At 36.3% G+C, this 16,124-nt stretch overlaps 1 protein-coding gene across 50 annotated transcripts in view; it reads left to right on the top strand.

Annotated features, from left to right (window-relative positions):
- map7b (microtubule-associated protein 7b) overlaps nt 1-16,124 on the top strand; it is an 89,680-nt gene that overhangs the window by 37,812 nt on the left and 35,744 nt on the right. For 30 of the 50 annotated variants that reach the window (XR_015523940.1, XR_015523941.1, XR_015523945.1 and 27 more), the window contains exons 2-5: nt 2,008-2,130; nt 4,449-4,523; nt 11,290-11,453; nt 13,170-13,284. Coding sequence is in view for 23 of the 50 variants with exons in the window: in XM_087307741.1 (XP_087163867.1) it covers nt 2,008-2,130; nt 4,449-4,523; nt 11,290-11,453; nt 13,170-13,284 (477 nt within the window). In the remaining 27 variants the exon portion in view is untranslated. Of the gene's footprint in view, nt 1-2,007; nt 2,131-4,448; nt 4,524-11,289; nt 11,454-13,169; nt 13,285-14,846; nt 14,946-16,124 lie in introns of all 50 variants that reach the window. The other 20 variants (XR_015523931.1, XR_015523932.1, XR_015523935.1 and 17 more) reach the window with 1 other exon arrangement.

A 16,124-nucleotide genomic window follows, 5' to 3' on the forward strand; every position in this document is an offset into this window, starting at 1 on the left:
TGAATATTTTCCTTTTTTCAGATGGTTCTTTCCTAATTTTATTATTATTCAAATTACAGCTTCTAAGCTCTGTTTGTTAAAACCAATGGTTTTTGCAGTAATATTTTTGTATAACTGGAAAGCAGATGACATTTGTCACCTCCCTTTTTTGCTGATTCGAAAAATGGTCCGATCCGTGACTCAAAAACCATAGTTTCGCCAAATCACAAGGCGAATATGTTCTCGTGATTAGTGTATGCCTGGATCTCTCTGTCATGCTTATTCTTTGTACTATATTATAAAAATTGTAAAAAATAAAAAAATTAAAAAATTCCTACATGAGTTTGTTTTTTGTTTTAGCATATAACATCTTTTATTTTAAATAACATCATCATTTATATTTAATCTTCATTCATTCATTTTCATTTTGGCTTAGTCCCTTTATTAATCAGGGGTTGCCACAGCAGAATGAACATCCAACTTATCCAGCACATTTTTATGCAGCAGATGCCCTTCCAGCTGCGACCATCACTGGGAAACACCCATACACTCTCATTCAAACACATACACTACGGACAATTTTAGCTTACCCAATTCACCTGTACCGCAAAATTAATATAGTTATTATTTATGTACCTGTGTGTATATAATTAGTGCATTATGTTTTAATAGTCATTTTTAAATAATATATTCTTAAATATTTTCCTATACTGGGTTGCAGCTGGAAAGGCTTCTGCTGGGTAAAACATATGCTGGAATAGTTGGCGGTTCAGTCCACTGTGGCGACCTCTGAAATAAAGACTAAGCCAAGGGAAATGAATGAATAAATATTCCTAAATATTGTGTGTATATGTATTATAAATATAAAGTACTAAATAAAAAATAAAAGTATTTTATAATATATTAAAAATGGTATATTATTATTATTATTATTATTATTATTACTGTTATTATATTAAATGTATACATATTTAATATTCCTATTCAATTCTCTTTTGTGTCCACCATCTCAGTCTAGCCCTGAAAGTAAAAAAGGAAAATGCTTTCTTTTGTCACTCTTTCCTCTCAAGGTAAATGCGTACCTTGGCACTAAAGGTCAAACGACAAAAAATAAGGTCAAGAATCTTGGTGTGACTCTGGAGTCAGATCTGAGTTTCAATAGTCATGTCAAAGCAGTCAGTAAATCAGCATACTATCATCTCAAAAACATAGCAAGAATCAGATGCTTTGTTTCTAGTGAAGATTTAGAAAAACTTGTTCATGCTTTTATCAGCAGCAGGGATTACTGTAATGGACTCCTCACTGGTCTTCCTAAAAAGACAGTCATACAATTACAGCTCATCCAGAACGCTGCAGCCAGAATTTTAACCAGAACCAGAAAATCAGAGCACATCACACCTGTCCTCAGGTCTCTACACTGGCTGCCAGTTACATTCAGAATAGATTTAAAAGTATTATTACTGGTCTATAAATCACTAAATGGCCTAGGACCTAAATACATCACAGATATGCTCACTGAATACAAACCTAACAGATCACTCAGATCTTTAGGATCATATAAACTAGAAGTTCCAAGAGTTCAGTCAAAGCAGGGTGAATCGGCTTTTAGCCACTATGGCCCTCGCTGCTGGAATCAGCTTCCAGAAATGATCAGATGTGCTCCAACATTAGGCACGTTCAAATCAAGACTGAAAACACATCTGTTTAGCTGTGCCTTTACTGAATGAGCACTGTGCTGCGTCCCACAGATTGCACTATCATGTTTTTCTCTTCTTCTTCATTCTTTTATATCACATTTTAACTGTTTTTATGTTTTGTTTTGTTTTTACGCATTTTTATTATTTGTTTTTATTTTTATTTTACTTGGTTCTTTTATTCTTGTTTATGTAAAGCACTTTGAATTGCCACTGTGTATGAAATGTGCTATATAAATAAACTTGCCTTGCCTTGCCTTGCCTTGCCTTTAGTCTTCAGGTGATGAATTAACAGATAGGGGTTTTCCCATTTCTCTCTGTCTTTATCATTCAGGCTCTGACTACCTTCTCAGGGCAGATGAAAAGTCATCATGGAGTCGACCAGACTCATCTGCCTCTGGACAGTACACCTACACTATCCCCAGCCCCACAGAGATACACACCGTTACCAAACCAGGTCAGACACACCACATGCATGCTCCTACATGTATATATGCAGTTGATGATTTCTTTCTGTGTATAATATTTCCCAAGTACTATTTAATCATTTTTTCACAGCGCTTCCTTTATTTTTTCTTCTGAAGAAATTCATATTTATTTGGAATTTGGTTGTGATTTTAAAATAATCATAATGATAATAAATAAAATGCTGCTAAGGTCAACATTATTAGCCCCTTTAATAAATTATTATTTGAAGATTTAGGATGCAAAAACCTTGAAGTGCCGTCTGAAATTATCTAATGAGCATTTTTATCAGTCTGTTGTGTAGTTTTTTTTCAATCAAATTAATGACACAGACTGCAGAGGAAAAGTTTTTGGCAAATGGTGTGATGGAAACTTTCTTAAACTGAATGTGGGGCAGAGTAAGGAGTTAAATATTGATTTGAGAAAAAACAATGAAGTAGCATTACCTGTGACAATTAATAGGCAGAATATAGAGATAGTCCAGTCTTACAAACACATTGGTGTCCATTTTTTTAAGTGTGCTAAATTAGAAAAAAAATGAAGTTGTATTTAAGAATTCACAGTCAAGACTTTTTAAGGAAGTTAATTTCTGTTGGCATCAGTAGAAAGCTTCTGTATGATTTTTCTATCAGGGAATTCTGGACAGTGTTTTGTTCTATGATGTGCTCTGTTGGGGGAGTAGCATGACTGTGGATGATAGGAACAGAATCAATAAAATTGTTAAAAAAGCTGGTTCTATTATTTGTTTTAATCCTGATTCACTTGAGGTGACTAAAAAAAAAAAAAAGAGTACAAGAGCTAAATTAAAGATCTATTTGAAATATGAAGGACATCCACTAAATATTACACTTTAGAGCTCATTTATTGAGAGACGAGTAATGCATCAGTGTTCCATAGAGAGGTTTAGAAGGTCCTTTCTCTCAACCGCCATCAAGTTTTTAAAGGTTCAGGACACCCTGGAGTACTTTTTAAAAATAATTGTAACAGATTTGTGTGTGTTGAGCATCAGTTAAGACAACGTTAGTACCTGTCAGCTTTAATTGTAGGGAAAACTGGATAATTTTGAGATTTTGTCAGCTAATTTTATCTTCCGGGTTTAAAATAATATTTGGGGCAGGATTCAAATTGGTGACGTATCTGCGAATCTGCTAGTGGAGTGATGATGCGTCGGTTTCACATTATTATTCATAGAGGAGATTTCTTATCCTATGAAAAGACCATCCTTCTTAATTGATCATGAGAGCGTGTGCTTTCCGAAGGCAAGCCAGACCTGCCAAACTCGGAGACCCATTGACTGGGTGAGATCGTGTCTGCACGGCACCAGTCGTATGTGTATGTCTCCTTGATCCATGTGGTTTGTTGCGTGTTTTCCCTGCGATTCTGTCAGGCCCGATTCAGCAAAGCTGTTGGTTTGCAGCAAGCACTTTTTTCCAGGAGTGCTTTACAAGAATTGGCGAATGGATGACTTTGTTTTTTATGAGTTGAGTTTGTTACCATTCAGACACATCGCCTATATCTGTGCTGCTGTGTTCTCCGTATGTTTCAAATTCTCCAGATTCCCGGCAGTGTTAAAGGTTGAAATAGACTGTGTCTGTATTCAGACCTGGGGATTCAGGAGGAGAGAAGTCCTCTTCATTTATAGTGTTTTTATAAACACGATTATCATTAAGATAATATAACAAATTGTGGTTGTATGTACATGAAATTACGAATAACAAATGTAGCAGGACATTAAATTTAATAACCATTTATTTTGTGAGTCAACTGACAACAGTTGTTCGCTCTCCTCTTTTTCCCCTGCTCTGATTGATAAAGTTTTCTATTGCGACTACTACTACACTAGTTTCAGCAATAAACACTCTTAATGCAATTAAATAGATTATTTTTATTATCTTTAAAGTGAAATAGCTAAACATAAACATATGAGGCTGAAAAACACAAATTTTCACACAGCACTTTTTTGCCACTGAACTTGAAATTTTTTTATTATATACTTTATAATATATATTTTTTTTATAATGTCACTTTAGGCTGAATATTAGTGTATTGTAAAATATTATGTACTGTCATCATGGCAAAGACAAAAGAAAATAGTTTTTTATAAATGAGCTATTAAAACTGTTAGATGTAAAAATGTTAATTTTCTGTTAAACAGCACTTGGAAAGTATTTGAAAACTACTTAATTTCCCTGGAGGGCTAATAATTTTGTCTTCAACTGTATATGTGCAAATGATGTATGTAGATGTGCAAACATCTTCTAGTTTTACTGCCTGAGCTCATGATCCTGGATTTGTGTGCTTTGTTTGCAGAGCCTCTCATGCTGAAGAATGATGAACGGCAGAGACTCGCCCGCGAACGGAGGGAGGAGCTGGACAAGCAGAACGGTACAAACACTGTCATTAAAGACAACATTAATGCGCTTCTGCAAGGCAGTTTTAACCTCCATAATGTGACTCCTATTTCACAACAGAAAGGTTCATTTAGTGGGCACTTTAATGTCAATATTTTGATATTATTAGTTAATACTGATTTCTTTAAAGCATTAGGCACTTATTAATTGATTTATAGCATTTCCACCTTTATATCTGAGGATTCTTTGCATGCAGGAAATCAGAAATCAATTGATATGCATGCTTTTGAGTTTGTTGGTTAAAAATGGCTGTTGAAGGTTTTACATGTCTTTCTTGAACCTCTTGACAAAAACAATAATCCTAATTAAACTACAACAAAACAAAAGGCAAAGGATGCATGTTTGGGAATCGATAAGTACATTTCCATTTAAATATGCAATTTTGAGTTTGACAAACAATTGGAATAAATAATTCCATCACATTTGTTTATCAGAACAGTTATTGGGAAACTGGCACAAATGATTACAATCAAAAGAATTATCAAAACATAATAATATAATGCAAAAGTTGAGCCTGAGATGCTCATAATATTTTGCCAAATAATTCTTGTAACACTTAAAGATCATTTATTGACCTTATTCTCCGCAGACGAGCGGGCGCTGCCATTTGAATCTTTTTGGCACGAGACTTCCGGTCTCATTCACTTCCATTCATTTTTAGACGTTAAAAACTGCTCGTTTCGCTGTTTGTTGCAAACTGATATTTCCTTGTTATATTATTCTACTTGGTCTGTATAGTCATGCAGACATTTGTTTGTAGAGCAAGTAGTTTGACCGTTTTTTGCCGTTTATTATTCCTTGTCATTTCTCCTATAGGCGACTGAAACGGAAGTTCTAAAACAATCGCGAAAACAGGCGCACTTCCACATTGTAGAATAAGGTCAATAATGGGAATTTTGATATGCTGGTTTATCCAGTTGTACAGAAAGACAATATAAAGAAAAAAAGACATGTTTGCATGTGCATCAAAGAATTTGTTTTACAGACTTTCATTAGTTTATTTGGTTATCCTATTGTAGCGATTCTTTTATGCACATAAAAGATCTTGGTATTTCCATAATTTATTTAGCATCTCAAAATGTGTATTAAACATGTGAATGGAAACAGCTATTGATAAGTAATGTTTTGAATTATTTTGTTTTGTTTTTTGTTATATTTATGCTTTGGTCAAATTTGATGGTAAGTTAGGTACAAATACAGACCCAAATAAGAAAAAGGTTGAGCCAGTTTGAAAAACGCAAATAAAAAAGATAGTATAGATTTCTACATATATTTTGACTTGTGTTTCATTGCAGAAAACAGAACAAACATTATTTAATTTTCTCATATTTTTTTTTCCAAAATGAACATGTATACCACATTTCAAAGGAAGTAGGGTGCAGTAAAGCATTTACTACATAAAGCAGGGGTGTCCAAACTCATTCCTGGAGGGCCGGTGTCCTGCAGATTTTAGCTCCAACTTGCCTCAAGTTTCTAGAAAACCTAGCAAGAGCTTTATTAGCTAGCCCAGATGTGTCTGATTGGGGTTGGAACTAAACTCCAGGACCGAGTTTGGACACCCCTGACATAAAGCATTTAATGTTTGCCATTTCTTTTAACAACACTTAAAAGACAATTAGGTACTGTAGACACCAAGTTATGAAGTGTTTCAAGTGTCTGGATGATCCTTTTCTTCTTTGGTTTGGAGCACACTGCGTCCTCCCCAAAAATACCTGAAATATTGATTCATCTGACCACAGTACACGTTTCCAGTGTGTAGTGGTCCATCCTAGATGCCTCACGTCGACAGCGCTTCTGGACATTGTTAACAACATAAGGCTTTCTTTTGGCACAGTACAGTTTACGCTGCCATTTGTGGATGTACAGTAACTACGTATTGTGGTACTTGACAGGTTTCCTGAGCCATGACTATTCTTGTTGCAGTGCCGCCTGAGAGATTGGAAATCATGGTAGTTGAGCTTAGGCTTGTACCCTTGTCCTTTACGCACTGAAATTCCTCCAGATTCCTTGAAACTTTTGATATTGTTATGCACAGTTGAAGGTGAAATATCTAAATGTCTTCCTATCTATCAATGAAGATCATTGCTTTTAAACATTGCAACAATTTTCTCATATACCGTATTTGTTGGCAAACTAGTGATCCTCGGCCCATCTTTCCTCCTAAAGGACTAGACCTTGGTGCTTTTGTATCAAATCAAAATTACAAATCACTGTTTAATCATCATTTAACCAATTTACCTGATTACAAGCCAGGGCTAGACTGCCCGGTGGTCTGGGGCCAGCGTGAAAGACACCAGGGACAGTAGAAAAAATTGTTACTGGCCCCTATCAGCCAGTAATGATGAGCCTGTTATTTTTTTCCGTAACCTGGCAACAACCAATATAGCAAAAAGTTGGCAGCATGGCGGCAACATCAAACTATGAGGCTGAAAGAAAACATCAGTTTCTGAAGTCTTGGAAGCAGACAATTACATGGGTACAAAATTAAGAAACAAAAAAAAGAACAAAAAAAAGAGATGTCGTCAGTTTGGTAAGCTATTTTCATAATTTTTTTTAAAAATTGTAATAAAATACCAGCACATTTTCCATACTGCTCTTTCGTTTACATAAAATCTTGAATTTTGCTCTTTATGCATTTATTACCTTTTTAAAAATGTTTAAATTCTAGATTTACAGACATTAATTTGCCACATTATTTAAAATATGTGTATAAGTAATAGCTATTAAATTATTATAATTTTTTTGTTGTTGCCAGTGAAAACTTTGGCAGGTCAAGTACAAATGTCAACCACTGGCACGATTGGCCCAGTAAAAAAAATCCTTAGCGTTGAACCCGGCTAGCCCTAAACTGCTCCTCTCTGAATTTTTTTTATTGCAATGCGTTGCAAGAACCAAGATTGGAAAACATGTTTATTTTGAGAAAACAATCATGAGGAACACATTACGTAATGTTTGTTGTGTTGTCTGCAATGAAACGCAAGTGAAAGTAAATTTAGAAATCACTACTTTTGTTTAATTTATTTGCGTTTTCCATACTGTCCCATTTTTTTCTGATTTGGGGTTGTATAAAACAATCATTACATACAGCGGATACCTTTTCAACCGCAACCCAGCACTGGGAAAAACAATCAATACGTAATAAATACAAGCTTCAAAATAGGTAAACACTTTATCTATAAAATCATGCTTTATAAATAAGCCAGCAGATCAATATCTTAAAAAAATAAACAATTACAACTTAACATTGACCTAGGCATTTAATTTAGTTGAATAACACATCTTTCATGTATGTCTCTAATTGCCTCTTCCAGGCATGACTGAAATGCCATACATTCATGTCATACATCTGGTTATCTTAAGAACACAAGCAAACATTAAGTTCATGAAATTCTAGTCCTAAAGATTTACTATGGAAACACACACAGGTACTACAGAACAGACCTTTGATCAGAGACTAAATCCTAATGAGCCTTAATGTATGATCAGTTTAATGTTAAAGCTGAGTTAGATGTTGTATGGTGTTCTTGTTAGTCCTGTTGAGTTTTACAAGGAGTCAGTTTAGGCTAACGTTCATGCACCATTTCTGTGTCCTTTTTCTCTGTCTTGTTGTCTGTCTGTTTCTCCTCTGCATGACTAACGTGATGGGGCAGGTTGCTGTGGTGAGGTGAAGTTGTTATGTAAACTCTTGGCAAGGTGGTTACCAGGACACCCAGTTTTATGTAAGGGGTTAGAGACCAATGCTGCGTCCCAATCAACATACTTATACTACGCCCTAAAATTAGGTCTTTTTTGTAAAGGAAAAGTAAATACTTTTGAGTGTGTAACAGAAGAGCATGCAAGTTTTGGGACATACTGCTTCCTTGTTAGCAAAGTTATTTTACTTAGTTGCATCCCTTCTCAATCATCACTTGACACATCAACCACATTCCTTTCATATGTAATACCTACCTGACTGTTGATTCAGCAGCAGGTTAATCTAACATTCGCAGCTCTTTCATGTAGAGAAGTCTCCTCAGGTCTTTGGATAATTATCAATTCAGAAGTTAATGTCCAAACACATAAGTTCACGTTAGCTGCGTCCCAAATGGCACACTATACACTATGCACACATGCACTATGTACTTATGCACTTACACACTCAACAGGATAGTATATGTATGTAGTGTTGTCCCAAATGGCACACTAATGTTTTTTTACCAAGCAGAAATTCAAACCGTTTCCCTGATGATGTTTGATGGTTGCCAAATCAGTGAAATAAACAACAGAATTATCAAATAAAACCTGCCGTGAGTATTGCCGTATTCACCATCGGGAGGCGCTATAATCACTCTCGTAGGAGAATTTTGCTTTCACCATCCAAAATAAATAAAGTTATTCAACATGTGCGTACGATAGCTCCGCCCCTTCCGCTACGTGAGCAAACCTGCAGTCGTTGAGTGCGTGAAGTGTCCATCATTACACACTTAATTTTAGAGTTTTCAGTGTGAACACACTACTTACACTATTTATACTACAAAATGGCGTAGAATAGTGCATAAGTATGCATTTTGGGACGCAGCTATTGTTGTTGCAGATGAAAAATAACACTGAAAACATGATGTAAATATGTTCCAGTTGGCTAGATATTAATTAATAGTAGGGATGTAACGGTATCAGAATTTCACGGTACGGTAATACCTCGGTATGAATGTCACGGTACGGTATTTATTGAATCATTTACAGGAAAAAACAAAACTTATGAAAATACTCCAAAAAAGTGCCAAAAGTGTCAATGACATACAAATTAGCCATCTATCTGTAAGCTTTGAAACAGGAACTTCAATTTTAATAACAAAAAATTATTAAACCATGTAAAAAAATAAAGTTTCAATTTAGTATTGTTGAAAACTCATCACATTCAACATTTAATCACTCACTTAGATAGAGATGGGTTTAAAGGAAAATTATCATATAAATATAATCTGGTAAAAGCTGGTATCTCTGGGCATTTACAATGTCCCCTGCAACAGAAAAAAAACCCCTCTCATTTGGGACTGAGGTTTCTGGGACAAGAGAGATATGACTTGGCCCAGGTTGACAGCAGTGGGTAACGTTGTGCATTGTCTTTCCCCCACTTGAGAGGACAAACCATGAGTAAGATAGAGATCTCATGTCTGCATCAATCTGAACAGTGTGCTGACAACACCGCTATTCAGTACGCGCGCGACAACACAGCTGATAAGAACTCGCGCGACAACACAGCTGATAAGAACTCGCGCGACAACACAGCTGATAAGAACTCGCGCGACAACACAGCTGATAAGAACTGGCGCGACAACACCGCTATTCAGTACGCACGCGACAACACAGCTGATAAGAACTCGCGCGACAACACTGCTATTCAGTACGCGCGCGACAACACAGCTGATAAGAACTCGCGCGACAACACAGCTGATAAGAACTCGCGCGACAACACAGCTGATAAGAACTCGCGCGACAACACAGCTGATAAGAACTCGCGCGACAACACAGCTGATAAGAACTCGCGCGACAACACAGCTGATAAGAACTCGCGCGACAACACAGCTGATAAGAACTCGCGCGACAACACAGCTGATAAGAACTCGCGCGACAACACAGCTGATAAGAACTCGCGCGACAACACAGCTGATAAGAACTCGCGCGACAACACAGCTGATAAGAACTCGCGCGACAACACAGCTGATAAGAACTCGCGCGACAACACAGCTGATAAGAACTTGCGCGACAACACCGCTATTCAGTACGCGCGCGGCGACAACACCCGCTTTAGAGTTTTCCAGCTCTTTTTCATCCCCGCTTCTAGCAGCACACTCCATTTCCGCATTACCGGATCTGTAGCGACAACAGACCGCAAGGGATGATGGTCAAGCATGGGCTGATGGGAATTGTAGTTTTCGCTACCTCCCGTTCGCTTCATTCGCCTGAGCAAATTTTCTCAGAAGACCTATAGTTTTACCGAGTCATGCGACTTCGTTAATATTGAAAAAAATTTATATTGCGGTATGACGGTATTTACAATACCGTTACATCCCTAATTAATAGTCATTCAAACAACTTTACCGAAGCCTCTCTACTTGATGGTTGGTCTTGCGTGTCCGCAATGTCTGTAGTTTATTCACACTTTTTTTTTTAAGTTTGTAGTTCTAATCGAATTTATGTCCAACATGCTATGTATTGTGGGCAATATTAGTGGCTAGAGTTTGGACTCTTCTACACTTGGGAAATAGTAGACCATGGGGCAACCTTTGGCATACTCTTTTAAACATACTACGGTTTGGGACAAACTAATTCTATTTTCGAATACTATTTAGGACTGATAGTATGTGAATTTAAGACGCAGCACAAGACAGAGAGAAATTGGCAGATTGTTTGTGCATGATTTATATTACTGAATTGTTTGGATGCAGATGAAATGAAAAAAAAAATCATCAGTGCTGACTATGGACCGCTTTCACAGTTTTTGGGTTTCTCATCATAGTTGAATAAACTTAAGAGTGCAGTGAATGGGAGAGTACAACAAATTTTTTTTTTTTTACAATCCAGTTTGCTGAAATAATGAAAGAAAAACTCCATGATGAGATATTTTACAATATTTTTAGCACAAAAATACAATATTTTTGATAATAGAAAATAGTGAAAAGATTTTAGATACTAACATATCTACATACCACCAACTAGCCGAAAGATCTTTGACTAAAATTAATAAATTGTGTTTGTAGCTGTACGGGGCTCCAAGTGGCAGGAGAGAGAGGAAAGAGCCCGGCAGTTTCATGAGAGACAGCTGGAGGAGCGCAAGAAAAGGCTGGAGGAGCAGCGGATGAAGGAGGACAAGAGACGTGCTGCTGTGGAGGAAAAACGACGGCAGAAGCTGGAGGAGGAGAAGGTCAAAAAATACTTAAAGATACCTGGCTTAATACACTGCCTGTTTGTTTACCTGTTATCATTAAGTTGATTTGGCCCTTTGTATATTTTTTGTTATACAAATTAAATAAACAGAAAATTTGAATGTGAAAAAACTCTGCCAAACTCGCATTAAGAAAGAATAAGCATACAAGTTGCATTGGTGTATAATAAGCAGGGCTTTACATTAACACCTGCCAACCTGCCAAATGCGGGTAGATTTCAGCTTTGGCGGGTTAGAAAGCCGCTCCCACTTGCCACTTTGGCCCAATATGTGTGCAAATGTGATCTTAGAATCGAGAAGCAGCACGACCGACAAAAACAGCTGTGTTCGCGCGAGCAAAAGCAGATGAATACCGTATGAGAGGATGACTACTCACGCGCACAGGTGTTGTGATGCGCGCGACTGTTAAAAAGCGCGCGCTCCCGTTTACTTTACGCAAAGCAACTGTGTGTAGAGGAAGCGCAACTGGTGTGATCGGTTCTCTTTGAAATAGGCTGGACAAAAAGCAATGCTCGTGTACCCATAGTACACCCATAGTCCTGCTGCTTTTAAGAGTTATTTTTGTTAATATAGTTTAATTATCATCCTTTACAATAACATTGCTTTAATATGAGATTAACTCCCCATTTATGTGTAGTAACCGCTGATCTGGGACCTTTAGCCTGGACAGATTACTGTGCACATGCGACACAACCCATTTGTTCATGCGCAGTGAGCAAACTCGTACACAACACACACAAACAGTGAAATAAATTACGAGGCATGTGGACAACACAACATCTGAATCAAGTAATTTTATAAAGTCACATTTATTAATATGAAAATATATTTTCCAAGCAAAAAAATTGTGGCTAGTGAAATTTGCAAGTGATTAGTAGTGTTGGAAATCTGCTAGCCACAGTGGCTGGTGATCAAAAAAGTTAATGTCAAGCCCTGATAATAAGTCATAATTTCATTCTGTTAAAAATTAAGTGCATTTCTTTATAAAGCACATTTACCTGACCAAACTGCTGTACATAAAACAGAGTCATATTTAGTAAACAGATGATGAAAATAAGAAATAAAACTAAGTGAAACAACCACTATATAATTAGAAAAAACCAGTCGACTAAACTATTAGTATATTATTAATAGGGCAAACTGAACAGGTACGTTTTTAAAAAGGATTTTAAAATAGAATTGGGCTATTGGTAACCTTAAAAAAAAAAAACAAAGCCATTAAAAACATAAATTTGTTTCCTTTACTGAATACTGTTAAACTCCACAAAAAATGTCAAATAGAGCTATTCAAACCATCTCGTGAAACTATGTTCGTAACGCAATTTCTTTCACTGAAAAATAAAATATTGCAATACTCGATTTTTCCAATATCATGCAAAAGATTTCACTCTTTTTGAAGAAGGATGTTATATGGTATGACTGCAGATTAACCATGTATACGCTTGACAGCTTCTCTCTACACCCTACTCACACCTTAACCTTTTTTTTTCAGATTTTGATTCTAATGTAATAATGCGGTGCACATTATTTGTGAAGCTGCTTTGGAGTAATAATTGTGAAAGTGACTTAACAAATAATCTTGTATTTAATTAATCTGAATTTTCATAATGCCATGGCAAAGAATTTGCTGGCAAAGTCCTTCAAACTGAGTAAAAACAAAATGCACTCTAGAATGGGAATATCTTTGTGTTTCAGGTACGGTATGAGGCCGTTATCAGGAGGACAATGGAGAAGAGTCAAAGAGCCAGGCCTAAGTCGAATCGCTGGAGCTGGGGTGGAACACTTTCTGTTAGCACCTCACACAACAGCGGTAAACATACAAGCACAGTATATTTAATGTGATGTTAATGGATAAAAATAACCTGGAAAACCTACATATCCTCACAACACCTCAAATTAGAGATGGGACTGTTCATGAGAAAAAACTTGCCATTTAATTCTTGTTACAATTCGAGATGCATGTATATTTTTCAGGTCATGTGGTCATGAACAGCATATAATTTTTAGCATTTTTAGCATTTAACACAAAAGTAAAAAAAAAAGCGTTTAAGTGTTTTGGTATCTGACTTGAATGTGTATGTACACTACCTGACAAAAGTCTTGTCGCCTATCCAAGATTCAGGAACAACAAATAATAACTTGACTTCTAGTTGATCCTTTTGTATCAGAAGTGGCTCATATAAAAGGCAAAGGCCTCTACATTACATTTATTTCATCAAAATAAAACATGATCATGCCTTGATTTTGAATTATTTAATTTCATTAGTAATTTCGGACTTTGCTTAGACAAAAGTCTTGTCACTTAACAGATTAATGTCCAGTATAGAATATAAAGTCATGCTGCAGTGGAAACAGAATTAATATTGTGTCTGACTCCATCATGAGCTTGGAGGACTGCATCCATACATCTCTGCAATTACTCAAATCACTGATTAATAAAGTCATCTGGAATGGCAAAGAAAGCGTTCTTGCAGGACTCCCAGAGTTCATCAAGATTCTTGGGATTCATTTTCAATGCCTCCTTCATCTTACCCCAGACATGCTCAATAATGTTTAAGACTGGTGACCGGGCTGGCCAATCCTGGAGCACATTGACCATCTTTGCTTTCAGGAACTTTGATGTGGAGGCTGAAATATGAGAATGAGCACTATCCTGCTGAAGAATTTGCCCTCTCCTGTGATTTGTAATGTAATGGGCAGCACAAATGTCTTGATACCTCAGGCTGTTGATGTTGTCATCCACTCTGCAGATCTCTCGCACGCCCCCATACTGAATGTAACCCCAAACCATGATTTTTTTCCTTCACCAAGCAGATTCTGTGAGAATCTTCTGTGATGCTCTTCTGCAGTATTTGTGATGATTGGGATGCAGTTTAACAGATGATTCATTGGAAAAATCGACCTTCTGCCACTTTTCCAAATGATCAACTATAAGTCAAGTTATTATTTTTTGCTCTTACAACTGAGATTGACGACAAGTCTTTTGTCAGGTAGTGTATACTGAATTATACATTTTAGGATTCTGCACCAGAGACTCAACACTTGTGTTTGAGCACATTTTTGCCTATTTCAATGAACTGTGCAGCCATAATATAAGCTCACTTTAGCCTGGAGTTTGGGATTCATTGTCCTAATATCTTTTTAGTGTCTCAATATAAAGTCATAGGGTTTGTTTATGTTTGCACTACAGTATATTTTTTTTACTCTCTGCTCAATTTTGCTGACTCAGAGCAATGAGATCACCGCACACTTCTTTTTGTTTCCTTTATTTTCTGCTTAATCCCCCCCTTTCTCTCTATCTCCTTCTGTATGGTTTTGCTTCACCACATTTTTTTTCTTTCACCGCTTCTCTCTTTCATTTTTCTCTCTCAGGTTTTGATGATTGTGCTCTCTTTCCTTTGGATCTGGCTGGGCTGGAGCACTATCATGGTGTTTTCAGTTTGGCCCATCAGCAGCAGATGCGCTCTAAATGTGAATATGACTGTCAGTGTAGAGTAGCAAACTAGCGGCTGTAGCTATAGCTCTTAGCACCACCTACCGTATAAACGAATAGCTGGATTTTAGTATTTTTTTCTGTGAACTTAGTATGAAGACAGAAACTTCAAAAACTGCCTTTACAGACTCTCAACATTACATGTCTGTTTTCTATTTTAAAGGGGACATGTATCATTTTAACACTTATGCACGGTTTTATCACCCTTATGTTCGGTTGGAGATCTTTTTATCCACTGTGGGGTGATTTTGAGTCTTAATTTGGTCATAACTTTTTTCTGCGTTTCAGCTAGCAGAATGATTCTTGGGGACAAAGCGTATTTTGACACACATTTTTGAGAAAATGCCTAGATAAACTCAACTACACACTCTGGGAAATTCACTACCCTTTTGGTATGTTCGGGTTTAAAACATACACTGAGTTAAACTGCTGTAAAAATACATCAGATTAATATTTTTTTCCAATTTTATTTTTCATAAACCTGTTAATCATCCTCCGTCCTGATCAAAACTTTTAAATTGCTTAGAAAATGACAGTATTTTTGCTCTTTAATTGCCAAATTCATAAATAATGTCACTGATTTGGTAAAAAAAAAAAACACACACAAAATGACGTATTTTTAATATTAAAAAGTAATCGTAGACTGGATTTTTTATGACCTTTTATCAAAGTCTTAGACATGTGAAACAACATAGCCTTTCATTCATTGTTTTGAATTCATTTTTATTTTTTTTTCTCCCTAATTTACTCTTGGTGACTGTTTTTGCCTCCTTCACTTCCATTATAACCACATTTTTTTGTGTTATAACTAGGGCCAGACGGAATCTGCGGACGTTTTTTGCTATTTCTGCGGAGAATTTTGGTAAAAATCTGCAGATTTCTGCGGAATTATTTTGGGAGTATCCAGCGGAGAATCATAACTTATACTTTAATATATTAAATAAAAAGTAATAAATTACTGAATAAAAACTGAATGAATTCCGATTTACACATTTACTCAAGTAAATAAACAGAATTTATAATGGGCTAAAAAACTTCAGAAATCTGCGGAATTCTGCGGAAAATCTGTGGAATTCTGCGCGCGCAGATTCCGTGTTGGCCTAGTTATAACCACATTTTTTATGTTTATTTCATATAATCATGCAATTTTGATTGTT

The sequence above is a fragment of the Danio rerio genome, chromosome 23 (genome assembly GCF_052040795.2).
Source record: "Danio rerio strain M-AB ecotype USA chromosome 23, GRCz13ab, whole genome shotgun sequence".
NCBI lineage: Eukaryota > Metazoa > Chordata > Actinopteri > Cypriniformes > Danionidae > Danio > Danio rerio.